General features: G+C 38.7%; 4 protein-coding genes across 4 annotated transcripts; 3 read left to right on the forward strand and 1 right to left on the reverse strand.

Annotated features, from left to right (window-relative positions):
* Positions 1-8: 8 nt before the first annotated feature.
* On the forward strand, positions 9-1,923 carry PHYBLDRAFT_58217 (hypothetical protein; the record flags this gene model as incomplete). Its single annotated transcript, XM_018440280.1, has 8 exons — positions 9-94; positions 156-259; positions 363-549; positions 682-1,169; positions 1,226-1,290; positions 1,354-1,533; positions 1,631-1,652; positions 1,730-1,923. 8 exons carry the CDS (start codon positions 9-11, stop codon positions 1,921-1,923), a joined length of 1,326 nt encoding a protein of 441 aa, XP_018297212.1.
* Positions 1,924-2,663: 740 nt separating this feature from the next.
* Positions 2,664-4,828, forward strand: PHYBLDRAFT_179001 (hypothetical protein; the record flags this gene model as incomplete). Its single annotated transcript, XM_018438075.1, has 1 exon — positions 2,664-4,828. The coding sequence occupies one exon, from the start codon at positions 2,664-2,666 to the stop codon at positions 4,749-4,751; it is 2,088 nt and encodes a 695-aa protein (XP_018297213.1). The 3' UTR covers positions 4,752-4,828.
* A 92-nt stretch (positions 4,829-4,920) lies between these two features.
* PHYBLDRAFT_179002 (hypothetical protein) lies at positions 4,921-7,293 on the reverse strand. Its single transcript, XM_018438076.1, has 4 exons — positions 5,722-7,293; positions 5,260-5,639; positions 5,159-5,213; positions 4,921-5,088 (listed from the first exon to the last, which is right to left on the reverse strand). The coding sequence occupies exons 1-4, from the start codon at positions 7,282-7,284 to the stop codon at positions 4,939-4,941; spliced, it is 2,148 nt and encodes a 715-aa protein (XP_018297214.1). The 5' UTR covers positions 7,285-7,293; the 3' UTR covers positions 4,921-4,938.
* A 1,222-nt stretch (positions 7,294-8,515) lies between these two features.
* On the forward strand, positions 8,516-9,279 carry PHYBLDRAFT_15291 (hypothetical protein; the record flags this gene model as incomplete). The annotated part of the gene is made up of 4 exons (XM_018433026.1): positions 8,516-8,647; positions 8,709-8,879; positions 8,929-9,058; positions 9,116-9,279. Coding segments are annotated over 4 exons (597 nt in total), but the record flags the coding sequence as incomplete, so codon positions are not given.
* Between the last annotated feature and the right edge of the window lie 4,493 nt (positions 9,280-13,772).

Consider the following 13,772-nt stretch of genomic DNA (forward strand, 5'->3'; position numbering starts at 1 on the left):
ATCAAATCATGGCCGAGCCATCGGGGTCTGCTTGGTACAGAGCACGCAGGTCACGTATTAGCGTTGCCTGTGTGGTTGCACTGACGCTCTTTATGTAAGTCTATCATTTTATACACTATTTATTCTTTAGCTTATAATGTAAATCCTATCCATAGTGACATGCTCGTATATGGCGTCGTAATTCCCTGCCTTCCGATGCTTGTAATCGATCGTCTGAAGGGCAATTCTACCATGGTTGGCTTCTTATTTGGATGCTATGGTAAAAAAATAAAGAAATCATAATAATCATACAAGAAAACCTTTACTTTATCTTTGTCACACTAACAATTTTTTTTTCTCTCTCTCTCTGATAAACGAGATAGCATTTGGACTATTGCTAGCTACACCAGTATTTGCTATTTTATCTGACAAGTATCAGAACAGACGTTATCCAATGATGGCTGGTATGCTTGGACTTGTCGTATCCACTCTCGCATTTGCTATTGCAGATACATATGTTCTTCTAGTACTTGCCAGAGTTGCCCAAGGTGTTGCAGGAGGTGCATCTTGGTAAGTGATCATAAAAATGTAGACACCAAATATATACATATATGTACATGTACATATGTATATATATATGTATATATAAACATAATTCTATATAGGTGGGAACCAATAATAATTTATCAATTCATCCTGTAGGACTATTGGGTTAGGAATGCTCGCAGACGTTTTCCCTACGAAAAAATTAGGTGTCGTGATGGGAACTGTGCTGACTGCGCACACAGTAGGGTTTGCTATCGGACCTGCTGCCGGTGGATTTTTATATGAGTACGGTGGATTTAGTGCACCCTTCACTTTTTGTGCTGGATTTGCTGTTATAAATTTCTTTGCAATTGTGTGGATTGCGGAGCCTCTGCACAAGAAGCACAGTGAAAAAACTTCGGTCAAGGTGTCGAGAGCCCAGGAAGATATCGAGGCAGAGGGATCATTTACAAACAACGAAGAAACACCACTCCTTCCCCAGGCCAAGAAGCCAAAGGTGACGATGTGGCTTTTGTTGAAGAACTGGCGTATTATGTCTTGTTTGCTTTGTGTGGTTGTGAGTGCCTCCGTGTTTGCTGGAATTGAACCTGCCCTTCCTATCCACCTTCAATTGACCTACAATGCCTCCGCGTCGACAATTGGATGTACGTAACGTAAAACTAAATTTTCAACATCAAAAACTAAGTTCTCTTGTATCTAGTGATCTTTGTTACAATGGTAGTTCCAGCTTTCCTTGCTCCTCTTATCGGCCATCTGTCAGATAAGGTAATTTAGCCCCATCGTTGGATACACAAAATGCTGACAAGCAAAAAAATTCTATGATCATAGATTGGTCGCCAGGTTATTTCTGCCACTGGCATGATTTTGATGGCCGTTGCATCCCCTCTGGTTGCCCTGCACTTTGAATCTATTTATATGATTATTCCTCCATTGATGATTTTTGGTCTCTCTAGCCCTGTCACTCTTACGCCAGTCCTACCTGAGATGGGCGAAACAGTGCATGATATGGTAAATGCCACTTTTGAAATAAAAAGGAGTGTTGTCATTGGTAAATTTATCTAACAGGAAAACTTTATCACTCTATCTTTATCTTTGTGTCTTGTAGGGTGGCGCTGCTTATGCACAAGGTAAAATAAAATACAAAGTTTGCCAATATATACATCTATAGCAGGATTCTCTTGACTGACTTTGTACACTTGTTTAGTGTATGCATTGTACAATATGGCTTATTCGATCGGCATGTTCATTGGCCCTGTGCTTGCAGGTGCTGTCATGGCCTCTTCCGGTTTTGAGACTCTCATGCTTGCTTTCGGGTTCTCGCTCCTGATCTGCAGCCCAGTTATGATGGACTGGTTTGCCATCTGGAGGGCAATCAAAAGCTTTGTCCGTCGCGATTAAGCAAAGCCAACAAAGAATCACATACTCACAGACCCCTTTTTACCTTTAAACCATTATATCTTTCTTCTTCTTCTTCATTCTTCTTCTAAAAAAGAACCAAAGAATTTGGATCTCCTCAAGTTCTTCTCTCTCTCTCTCTCTCTCTCTCTCTCTTTGCACAAAGCAACAAAAGGAAGATCATTTATATATTTAGCCCATTACATCTGTCCTTTTTAGATTTATACTCATTGCAAATAAGTTCTTTCCTTTTTCTCTTTATTTTGTTTACATTCTTTCATTATCATGATCACTATCTGTAGAATCAATCTTTTTCTTTCATATAATAAAAGTAAAAAATACATTAAAATATATTAAACTAACAATATTTTTAAGTGTTAAAAAAATATTATAAGAAATATATTTCTCACACTAAATCCTTAAAAATAAACCCAAATCTTGTGTATCAAACAAAAATAATAATAATAATAATAATAATAAAAGCTTGTGCAAAAATTAGAAACAAACTAAATTGCTTGCATTATGTGAAGCTCTCTCATACCCTTTCTGCACAAGAATCTTATAATAAAACTGGGCTTAAAATTGATATTCACGTCATTTCATTGCAAGGTGGGGAGGGGTGGTCTTCGAAAGAGGTGTTTATAGCGATTTCCTGTGGCTTGACAACTGATCGTGGCCCGAAGTGACAGAAAAAGGAAACTCAAGGGAGGCTATGGCCAGGATAACCACGGTATGAGAACGGGATGGTGGTTGGTACATGCCTTTTTCCCAGCAAATGTAATGCTTCAAGAAACACACAATCTCTTCTCGTACTCTTACGGCGATCCAGACCTTTGTCGACACAGCCGGCGTTGAGGACGAGAGCACGCCCTGTAAAATCTCCATGCTTGATTCAACCCCTACTTAGATCACATCGCCCTTGCTGGATACCCCAACGCCTTCTTTCAACCTACACAACATCAATAGAATCACCACTCGACACAAATAACGAACGAGAACCACTCGAAAAACTAGACTTTCCTATAGATCTTCATGGCTTATTCACAAAAGAACTTGCGCAACAAGAATCGACAGACAAGACAACCGAACAACCGTTAAAGGTCACTCGAAAAAAACCACCACTTCCAGACATTCCCGCCCTTTATAATCATATAAATAACAACGACCTCGCTAGCGCCCTCTCTCTTGTCCTGAACCCAAACCCTAATGCACCTGTATATCCCCGTGAAGACCAACGAAAGGTCTATGAGAGGATATCAAAACTCTCTGTCGACGAAATTCTTGCTTTATTCGAACCATACTCACAATACCTTTCCACAAAAGACAAAGAGGGCACAGGTGCCAGGCGGCGAATTCAAAGAGGACTCAAGGAAGCGACTTCTTTTTGGAAAATCGACAAAATCAAAGAGATACTTCACAAGTCCACCGAAGAACGGATACAGGCTTATTTATTCAATATTTTGATGCAAGCTTACCGCGAATCGCTTGAACTCGACCTTCTTCTGAATATCCCATCAAATCTCACCTCGGAATCCAATACACGATTCTGTAACACCGCAATGGACACTGCATTAAAGCAAAAACAACTCCAACACGTCGACGCGATTTTTGAGAAAATGAAAAGTTTGAATTGTATCCCAGACACTGCCTCTTTCAATATCTGGATCCGAGCAAAACTCGTAACATTAGATATCGAAGGAGCGACAGAGATTTATGAAAATATGATTCTACGGAAGATCCAACCCACGATCGCAACCTACAATACATTTCTGTCGTATGTATGCCAGAACAAGAAATGGTCAATTTTAGATAAGTGGGTGGATCGCTTAGAAGAAAATTCCATGCCGAACTCCATTACTCTACGCATAATTCTAGCAGCAGTAACAGAACACGAAGAACCCCGTGTGGTGTCTGCATTTGATCGTATTGCTGCACGTATACCGCCTTCAAAAGATCCAGAGTACGTCCTAAACTCCAGCATCGCCGTCTTACTTCGACTCAAAAAAATCAATACAGCTCTTGGACTCCTTCGGACGATGTTTGAAAGCGAACGGGATTTAAGTGTGTACGCTTATAATCTATTGATCCACGCTTTAACGTTAAAAGGCGACATGTCTTCAGCTCGTAAATTACTGTATTCGATGGAAAATAATAATTACGATCGATCAATTCCTGAACCCGATCTCGTCAGCTTCACAACGTTAATACATGGATATATTCGCGGTGCCCCTTCTCCCGAATTGATCGATATGCAATCTATACTAGACATCTATCGACACATGCTTGACCGTAAAATATATCCTAACCAGGTTCTTCGATCAGTATTACTCTACGGACTCTTGAAATCTGGATCTGTGAACGTCAGCGCAGCCCAGAGTATGTTTGATCTTATGCTGGTGAATGATAAGGCAGTCAAGACTTCTGCAGCTGAATCTTCACACACAATCTTGTACAATATCATGATTGATGGTTACTTTATCCATCATATCAACAATAAATCGAAAATTGGACGTAGTATACCTCACGAACCCTACCGACTACTAGAGATGGCAACAAAGACAAAGGTGCCTCTGTCAACATCTACCCTCAATATCATGGTGCGTGGTTTAGGAGTATTTAACAGCGAATGGATAGAGGCGGAGAAGATGGTAGAATGGTTCGAGTCTAAAGGTGTGATGATGGATGAACGGACGACATGGTATTTTGTTTACATGGCTTACAGGCGAGGTCATCTTAACAAGGCACGCAAATGGTTAGAAAAATATGAAAGCAGAGGATGCGTGGTGCATGGAGACGGGCTTGTTCATATTAAAACTTTGTTAATCAAATAAGATCTTGTATTTAATTCCCTCCCTTTCCCCCCCTCTCTTTGTAATATTAATAAAAACGAATAATCTCTTTCTAAACCAACACTGGATTGATAAATAAATGTATATTAATGTAGTTTGTATCTTTTGTTCATAAATAAATACAAGAAAAAAAAATAACCCATCAACTATTGTGATTTGTAGCAATTACTTAATATATTTGACCAGCAATCTCTTCTGTTGATAATGGGTATTCGGCATGATCAGCTCTATTTACAGCCGATGGATATGTACTTTTAGGATAACGAGGTTTAGAAATACGTTTGGGTTTAGCGGTCTCTTTGTCATTAAGGCATCGGATCTATCAAAAGAGAGATAAATATGGATAATACAACATAATAAACGGCCTTCTCTTTTTTCTCTCTCTTTACCTTTAATGAATCTTTCATAAATACATAAGGCATAGCACCAAGTGTACCATCGTATCTATAACAGTCCGTTAGAACATGTATACAGATTATTAAAGCGTTACCTATTTTTCTTGACATCCAAGGTTCGATATCCATCGGCCTTCAGAGGCTTTTGAATAATGACCACATTGTCAGCTTCTTGTGTTACTTTTGCACTGCCGAATACTGAGTTGATATCTAGTTGCTCGCCAATATCTTTTCGTGGATGGACTACAAGAGTGATATGGACATCCTGTTGTGTTGCAAATCGTCGCAACTCTGCAATTGCCTCGTCCTGTAATTCCCATCGATCTAGACTAGACCGACCTTGTTGGGAAAGCATAAACTGGAGGTTGTCTAGGATAATGTGTCTGACATCATGAGCATATACTGCATGGCTACACGCCTTCAATACATCCTTGATAGCAGTACTACTAAAGAATTTTAAGAAATATAAAGGCAACTTTTGTTTACAGCATGTAAGTAAACCACCAAAAAAAAATAGAGAGAAAATAAAATTGACTAGAATAAATGAAATGTTTTACCTGTTCAAATTTATTTGCCCATGCATCGATTTCTTGAGGAGCCGTGCTAAGATCCTTGCCCGAGTATTGATAGAGCATTCGTTTGGCTAATCGCTTATTGAGAATTTCAAACGATCCCCATAGAGTAGGCACGCCACTCTGACAATAATCCAGACTCAATTGACTAATGATTGTCGTCTTTCCAGATCCTGTTGGGCCTGTCAGAATCGTCAGTTCCCCCGAACGATGCCCCTTCAAGAGTGAGTTCCATCCAGGAAGATCTTTGGATTGTACACCTCGAGTTTGTTCAGGATTCATGATCTCACTGTATACTTCCTCGCGAAGATCACTGAAATCCATGATTTCATCGTGCTTAATTTGACGAGCAGATCCTAGTATACTTCTAAGATCTTCTCCCTCTAGTAATGCCCCATGTGCATTTACAGGACCATGTGGTGAATTAATTCTGGTGCTCACAATCATGCACCGAGAGTCTCCGAGTTTATTTGCAAATCGATCAGCAGCCAGCTGCCCGTCTACATCATCATCCAGCCATACATATAGCTTGGAGAATCGCTCAAGTAAAGGAAGAACAGACTCTTCAAGCTGGTAATTTGAGCTAGGCAACGAAACACTAGGTATACCTGTTTCCTGAAAAATAGCCATCGCATCGAGTTCTCTTCGAGTAATAATGACGGAGTCTGATTCGAATGTTACAGTCTTGTAACCAAATAGACCTGCAGATATAGAGCGATTTGGCACAGGGGGATCGTATGCCAAAGTTTCTGAAGGTGTATCGAGCGATGATGCTTTGATGCGTATTGTGTCTAATTTAAAAGTGCCTTCTGGCGACGATTCATCTTCAGGCGCCTCTGGGTTATATGTCAAAGTAGTCTGGGGAAAGGTAAGACAAAGAGATTCTTGTACCTCCTTGTTTTCCTGAATCTCTCTCAGACGCGTATCTGGGTCGACATAATTAGCAAGACCTACACCATAGGTACGAAGTACTTCTGGTTTAATTTTATAAGTTGTATGTAACCATTCTAGTACGTCTGTATCTTGCGCAAGTCGCTCGGGGTATGCCTCTACTTGTTCTATTGGTCGAGAAAACTGAGAGTGGTGCGATCCAAAGACATTAGAAGCTGAGATTAACTGGGGCTCAGTTTGGTTGCTTGTCAATTTCTTTTTGAGTGTTCGTGTGTATTCCTGCCACGATCCACGAGTACCGCATGTCTTGCAATTATAAGTGCTTTTGGCGAGATCTAAATAAGCTGCAAAGCTGTTCTTGCGGATCTTGATACAATGAGGACAGTTGGTCAAAACTATATCTTTTTTTCCAGTTGGGACAGGACGTTGGTGGTTCTGGTAGAGAAATTCGATCATATCGGCTTTCCGTTTCTTTAAACCTGGATCGTTAGGCGTGGTATGTGCGCATTCACCTGTGACCTGTCTAGTGGTGTTGTTTCCTTTCCAGGAGGTTGTGGTGGAGAAAGCATAAGTAGGACGTATCTTTGTGTATCGACCTGTTGGTAGGCGTACAAGGCTTCTGAAAAGAGGTTTGCTTTGTAAGATCAATCTAGACATGTGTGAGAGGACGATCAAAGAAAACAAGACAAGACATGTTAAGTTAAGGTACGAAAACGTGACGGGGTTTTTACTGCGATTCCCGAGTGAGGTCAGTTTGTGTCTGTTCAGAATAGAGTGAGATTTAAAAAAACGCGTTTATTTTATTTATTACGATCTTCATATGATTGATTGCAATATTTAAATTTTCGTGTTACAATTATCGCGAAAAACTCCAAACCTTCTTTTTTATGTGCTGTGACACCAGAAGTGTACAAATAAAGCAGTGAGTATTTTGCTGTGTATATACAATGGACAAACATGCAACCTCTGATATTTACTGGTTTGTATCTTTATGAGTTTGTATTGTTCACCTTGTCTTGTTGTCAATAAAATATGCAAAAGCTTCTTTTTGTTTAGTAACTTATCAGATTAAGTTTATTTTTTTTTGATATATTAAAAGCTACCCTCAAAATGTAATATAATTATAATATAAGAAAACGATGAAGTTTATTATATAATTTAATGCCTAAAGTTCTGCTGGTGCTCAAGATATTAATTATCTAATTTCATTGTATATATATATAAATATATATTATTTAAAAGAAGAGATAATTAATGAAGGGAAATTAGGAATTCTATTTAAAAGCATTTTATTTTCATGTAGAATGTATATATATATCTACGTGTGTGTGTGTGTGTGTGTGTGTGTATGATGGTTTAGCTGTAGTAAAGACTATTTAATTTTTATCTAAAAATATGAATGAATTGCATTACCTGTTGATAGATCAAAGCCACGCATAAACGTCAACTCAAATAGGGATAAAGGTCAAATGCGTGAAAGTATCCATTACGTCACGACCAATCAGAAATCTCAAGGCAGCAGCAATGACCTGTTTTTTGAGCGACTTAATGGTCTTTCGAGCCGTGTTCCATAGGATTGTATAGTTATGCAGACGATCTCGCAAACCAAGCACAATCAGGAAACGACAGAAACCAATGGCCATGTAAAACAGGACCACAAAAATGGCAAGAAGGCTGAAGTTCTCACAGAGATTCTGCCGCATTCTGAACAGACACAAATTGACCATGCAGATAAAGTGGTCCTTCCTGTTGAAATGGCCAGCATGGTTCCCCTGAGGGTGCTCATTGGAAAAATGGTTCGAAAATCGCATGCTGATCTCATGACCCTGACGGATACGTAAGAAACGCGTTCTCCAGGCTCAGCATCGTCCTCATCTTCCCTTTTAGACTACCTTCCATGTCCGATGTTGAGCGAAAACGGCAGATTCTAAATTTTGCTACATTTGCACGAAAGCAGTTTCTAAAGTTATCAGTCCTCGTCAAATGGGCTGAAAATGCGAATGATATCCAAATGTGTCAGGTAGACGCACAATCTTCACATTCACTTCTCAACTGACAGGATCTTTTGAATAACTTTTTAGAACATCATGGCCCATCTAGCTAACCAAAACAAGATTTTCCAAGATACGTCTGATTACTTACACAAAATTCATGTCGAATTGCCGGCAGCAAGAACACGCAATTATGATGTGAAGACTGCCGTCGATGTTCTAACAACTGGTACTTACCAGCGAATGCCAACAAAAATAAAGGTAGATCAACAAAATAAAAACGACAGAGAGATTTTTAACACCATATCAGGATATGGTTCCTCCCGCATGTCTAACGGATGAAGAAGTGCTGGAAACCTTCCAGAAAATGAATGATGTTATCCGTGTGAGATTGCTGACAACAGAAGTACTACCATCTCCTATGTTGGACCATCGGATAGGTGAGCAGTAAGAGTTTTGTGGACAATATCAAACATTGCTGACATTTCTCTGATAAGAAAATGGACGGATCTACTTCTCAATTGAGAATGAATTCAAGGTATCACTCACATTAATGGGACCTAGTAATGCTCGGCAATGGTGGATTGTGTCTCTGGATGTTTTGGTACAAACAGCGGAAGGTGGAGGAGGAGCAGCAGGTGAGAGAATATATATTGAGTAGTTAGTTGGGTATTGACTTTTACAACAGATGTCGATATTTCATTTAATGACATGCAACAACAACATCTTCGAAGTAACGCACAAAGACAATTGGCTCCACCTACACCATTACCACCAAAACCAACGGAAGACGCACCTGTAGAGACAATTGAACAAAAACCACCGCTTTTCTTTCCGATCGTTAATTTGTACGACTATCTCCACATGTTCTGTCTTAATATGCAACTCGAGATTGTCTATATGCAGGCAGCTATGTTAGCTAGAACAAGATGGGTTAATCAACTCAAAGTACATATGGACTCAGCTCGTACCAAACTAACTCTGTCTTACTGGGGAGGGGGCTCACCAGCAGCCCATTGGGCATGCCCACAACCATTCACAACAGTCGAAGAAAGTCAAGCAAAAAGCACCGTAATAGAAATTATGATGAGTAACGAAGATGAAAAACGACGGGGAAAATTATCACAAAATGACTATATGGTAGCGACCATTCGAGATGAATTCAAAGGATTGATACAGAAAGCTGGAATTGGTGCTTCTGTAGCGCTGGCTGACATAAATGCTTCGGATCGGCCCAAGGTTGTCTCAGCCCTTAAATACCCCAAAACACAACTCGATCTTAAATGGGGCGACTGTACCGACTTGCATACAAAAGACGTCTTATTTGTGCGTATCAAACCAACTTGGTTTCATAGACTAATTAATGTTATGTAGAACCCTACTGATCTCAGCGCAGAACGCCTTTTGCTACATGTTACTCGTTACCACGGAGAATGCATTATTGAGAAAATCAGAAAAGTCCTTAAATATCAAGAAAAATTCTTGGAAGAAAACGGGCTTCATTTGGCTATAGAAACAAACGATGATGTTCCAATTGGTGACGTTAAGCTTGAAGGTATATGCAGGCTAATATTTTATAACTATAGTACGATATTAACATTAGGAGACAACAGATGAACAACCAAAGGCAGAAGATTCGACATTAATAGTGCGCTATCGTCATGAGAGATACATCAGTATTGATGTTGATACTCGTACCGGTCTTGTCAGAATATGTGAAGTTGGACACGGTTACGGCGAAGGTGATGGTAAGAGATCCGCCTGTAGAGATATAATGGGCTTAAGATTAATAACGATATTTTAGTCAAATTGAAGAATCTTGAAGAAAAGATAAACAACGATCCCATCAATACAGCACAGCATCTGCTTTGGCTACGATCAGAAATTGTTGTTCGTGAAATTGTCTCGCTGGCGAAACAATTGAGACTCCAGCCTTACCATCCAGCACAAATGAATTTGCGGCCAGACGATATTGCCAAATTATTCAGTGACATTCCTCCCATGTCAAGCCCTAAACAACCCGAACCAGACATCCACTACTCCCCCAAAAAAATCACTTCGACCGACACAAAATCCAACACCAGCAAACAAATATATCCAACACACTGTATATTCCTCCAATTCTTACAATTCGAGGACTGGTATTTCGTAGTTGCTATTGTTAATGATGAATTTCAAGCATGGTTATGCTGTCTTTCGTAAGTAGAAAAAAAAAGGAGAAAGAAAGAGAAAAAGAAAGAAATGACTGGACAAGATGGTTCTTATGATGCTTATTTATTTATACGGATATAGAAAAGTATACGATCAGAACGGTCTCTATCAAACCATTACAGATCTTATTCATATTGACTATAAAGATATCTGGAGCGAACAATTTTATGAAGATAATGATATTGACAGTGATGTGAATAATGAAACACGCAAACGGAGGCGGGAACAGTTAGTAAAAAATCAGACAAAAATATTGAAGCGTCGAAAAACCTTGACTTCTTTAGACGAATTATTGACAGCATCCGCCAAAAACTCTCGCGAGATTGACAAGTAAATGACCATTCAATATATCTTGCTTTTATTTATAAATAGTAAATACTGACAATTATCTAGTTTGTCGATAAACCTACGATTTATGGCTAAATTGGATTCACTCTGTCGGTAAGGGAATGGAATATCTAGTCTATATTTACCTAATGCCTTTTTGGCTTTTAGGGCCTTTATAACCAACAAGAAAATCGAATTTCAACTACAACAGCACAGGGGGGCTCTTAATTATCGAATGCGACCTCTTCTCAAGTGTCTGTCTGATGCCGATGTTCAGGTTATGAACCATCCTGGTGTAGATCATATGGAGGTCATATGTGTTCCTCAGAAAGATTTATTCACAGTTTGTGCTCAAGGCAATGTGGATATTTCAAACACTGCGCCATCAAAAGATAGTACGCTTAAGATAACACCTTGGGCAGAAAAGCAACTGTCTCAAATGCATAATGATATTCTGATACGAGCGTCTGGAAGATGGACAACAGGGCGGCGAGGAGACTGCCATGTAGTGTTTCAAGATAGATTCAATTGGAAGCGTGTTCCACTCAAGTCCTTTTACATTAATGGTAAGTTTATTAAGAGTTTTTATAAATTACTTAAACTTACTCAAGAAACCAGATCACATCTCTCTTGACAAGACAACTGGTGTAATGTCGTTTACCTACGCACAGATTGATATGTGCGTAGATCGATTCTTAATAGATTGGGAAAGAATATTTATGATGACAAACCTGGCCAGACAAAGTAAATTAAAATATGTGAATGTGTAATGGAGGCTATATATTAACCAGTTTAAATAGTTCCTTCAAGATGGCTTAAAAAGTACAAGGAAGACTTGAAGTTTGAACCGTTTGATACACAGGAACTCAGGTTTATTTATGCAAAAGCGTTTATATGCTCTATTCGATGGGACTCTCCTGAAAAGGGGCGCCCAAGGCAATATCTTATCGATCTTACTATGCCAACACAACAATCGAAAAAACCTAGTCCAGTAATTCTCCGGCTTTCATTAAGCAGGAATCCCCATATACGAGTGGCGACGTATCTTCAAAATATTCTTAATGAGAAACTGGACTTGATTTATTTTATACAAGTAAGAACTTAACTTATTATCAATACAATGAGACCATAAGTATTATATATTTATGTAACTTTACTACCAAGGTACTTTTCCAAACTCTCCCTTTGATGGCAGGCTTGGAAGAAATAGAGGTGGCATGTACACAGAATGGAGAAATTGGAAAAATATCTGTTATCCCGCGAGCTGTTGATTCTGTCCGGATTGTATATTCCTCAATGTAAGTCTTACCATTATTTTCAGAACGGCATGATACGACGAATTCTTGATAGGCATGCATTGGATATTCGCTTCACAGACGCATCAACGTTGTGTGTGTCAGATGCAGCATACCATTCGATCTTCTACTCTACCTTGGGAAATAAGAAGACAGAAAGATTGGTTGTTCCGCAACCCTACCTTTCACCACTTGCCCCATACACCGTAAATCAAGCCATCAAAGTAACTCAACAATTGGTATTTGCGCCTTTTGCGCAGTTTGATAAGTTACTAGAGACACTTGATCAATGGATATTTTCAAAAGACATGTGTTCTGATGAACAAGACAATCCATGGTATGTGTCGGATCACTCCTGGGCGGAGGAAGACGGGCCAAGGGCACTCCCTTTCCCACATGGCTTCCATTGTTCTGCTTCACTGTGTCGTACTGTTCTGCGTCAGTTGCAGAAATTAGATGATATCTAAAAATGACGGATTTCGCCTTTCTATCATTATAGCTTATGTAAAAAAAATTAAAAGTCAAATATAGAGAAATATTATATACATATTTATATAAAAAATTGGGTTTATAGTGGAGCGCTTCCTGCATTAAAAAAAAAGGAAGCAGTCTAGTACTTGCACATAATTGAATTGTAATATATATATATGAAATCGTAAAGTATATGAAGATCTTTACATATGAGCAAGATATTGTTCTTCGAATTAACATTCTTTCAAGAATATCAGCCATATTTTGAGTGAAGTTAAAGGATTTACAAACTACTACTTCATTATAACCACATCTACAATAACGCTTTTACAGCTCTCCAAAACCTTCCCTGCGTTTATATATATATATACTATGAATACATTACTATAAAGTAAATATATGGTGTCTGCGACCGTTACTTTTGAGTTTACTTCTCAAAAACTCTATTTTATTTTTATTTTATTAGAGCACCACAATCCCTTTCAATATTCTTTATAAAACTAACTTTTTATCAATTGAATAATAATTAGTAATAGTAAAGAGTGAATAGCAGGCAAAATAATTGCAAAGCTTTTGCTTACAAGCAGTTGCTGCAGATTCTCTAATTTGCTCCTTATTAACAACAACAAAAACTATAGATCATATGTGGAACACATGGTTGAATTAAGATCATGGAATGTTGAAAATGGAGAGAATTTATGTGATGCATGGCGACAGTAACTAGAGAAATATGGTCAAAATCATGAGTGTTGTCTTGGAAAAATGACATGTCATTGAATATGGCTACTCGATCCAGTGTAACTCAAGTGCATCTGATGACCTTTATGGTCACATTGGTTTTCGGATAGTA

This window comes from Phycomyces blakesleeanus (genome assembly GCF_001638985.1).
Source record: "Phycomyces blakesleeanus NRRL 1555(-) unplaced genomic scaffold PHYBLscaffold_2, whole genome shotgun sequence".
NCBI lineage: Eukaryota > Fungi > Mucoromycota > Mucoromycetes > Mucorales > Phycomycetaceae > Phycomyces > Phycomyces blakesleeanus.